We start from the raw sequence: 1,239 nt of genomic DNA, 5'->3' as shown, positions 1-1,239 counted from the left end.
TGGCCACACTCCCTCTGCTCCAGCAGGGCTTTCTCCCTTCTCTGCCCTTTGGCAGTGGTTGGCAGGCATGCTCTAGTGCCCCCTGGCTTCTGGCTTGAACCACTACAGGCATCTGGCTGCATTTCCTGAATCAAAAGTGAATGTGTGTTCATTTGCTTACTGTTTCAATCTAGGCAGCTTAAACTAACCTGCAAAGACTGAATCAATTCAGCCTCAGGCTTTTTGATTGTCTGTATTTAGCCCTATTGTGTTACAGATTTGAACCAGTTTCCATACACTTACACCAGTTTATGTATAATTTCTGTCCCTAGCCTAAGTGGTTAAAAGCACTATAAAAAGTGAATGGACTGACAACGCCCAGGCACAACAACTACAAATCTGCCTCAAACCATTTAAGAAATGACCCTAATTGACATGGAATAACTCTGAAGACTTTCAGGTTATGCCTATTCTCCCCACAACATCTTGTGCACTCCCTATTAAAAAGGAATTTTTAAAAGCATTTCTGTAGAAAGGTGCAAGAGAAAGTCATACACTCAGGTTGTTATCAAGTACTTTAATTCTTCGAGGACAATGGCAAAAGAAAGAAAGCAGAATAAAAGGAGCAAAATTTTCCGTTAAGTAAATAATACCTTTCCAAGTATCAAGTCAGTCAGTCCAGACTTTTTTAGGAAAACCGCAGCATCAGAAGCCAACACTCTTCCAGTGTTAGCTGTATCAACCTGTAGAAAAGGATTCACTACTGATTAGCTATTTGCATTGCTCCTATACATTTCTATAATAAGCTACCAGAGAAGATTATATTCTTATATTAATGATGATTACATTTTTTCACGTATTTCTCTAGCATTTTACACTAGAAGAAACCACACAGTAGAATGCCACAATATTTAAACATTAACATTTTTATTGGACTACATCTGTGCGTGTACAACAAACCAAGTTAAACCAGGGGCCTAACGTATAATTTGTTCATGCCAATTTTTTATTACTTGAATGCTATCACAGATGTACAAGAAACCATACACCTTAATAGTATATTCCCCTGTGGTGAAAACACTTCCATTCCAGTTTACACATACATTTAGCTGTAGTATATTCATATTAAACATTAAGTCAACTAATTAAAATAAAATCTTAGCTACATTTAAGATATTCAGCATACATCTTCAGCCTTATCTCAGTACAAGTAATATTTACATCTAATTATTAAAAAATTCTGAATGAGCTTTCTATCAC

At 36.5% G+C, this 1,239-nt stretch overlaps 1 protein-coding gene across 2 annotated transcripts in view; it reads right to left on the bottom strand.

Annotated features, from left to right (window-relative positions):
• Positions 1 to 1,239, bottom strand: part of EPS15 (epidermal growth factor receptor pathway substrate 15) — a 162,338-nt gene that overhangs the window by 125,022 nt on the left and 36,077 nt on the right. For both annotated transcript variants that reach the window (XM_019501322.1, XM_019501323.1), the window contains exon 3: positions 633 to 722. In XM_019501322.1, coding sequence (XP_019356867.1) covers positions 633 to 722 — 90 coding nt within the window. The remainder of the gene's footprint in view (positions 1 to 632; positions 723 to 1,239) is intronic.

The sequence above is a fragment of the Gavialis gangeticus genome, unplaced genomic scaffold (genome assembly GCF_001723915.1).
Source record: "Gavialis gangeticus isolate Ggan-Ray unplaced genomic scaffold, GavGan_comp1, whole genome shotgun sequence".
Lineage (NCBI taxonomy): Eukaryota > Metazoa > Chordata > Crocodylia > Gavialidae > Gavialis > Gavialis gangeticus.
This window is presented reverse-complemented; position numbering and strand designations above follow the sequence as displayed.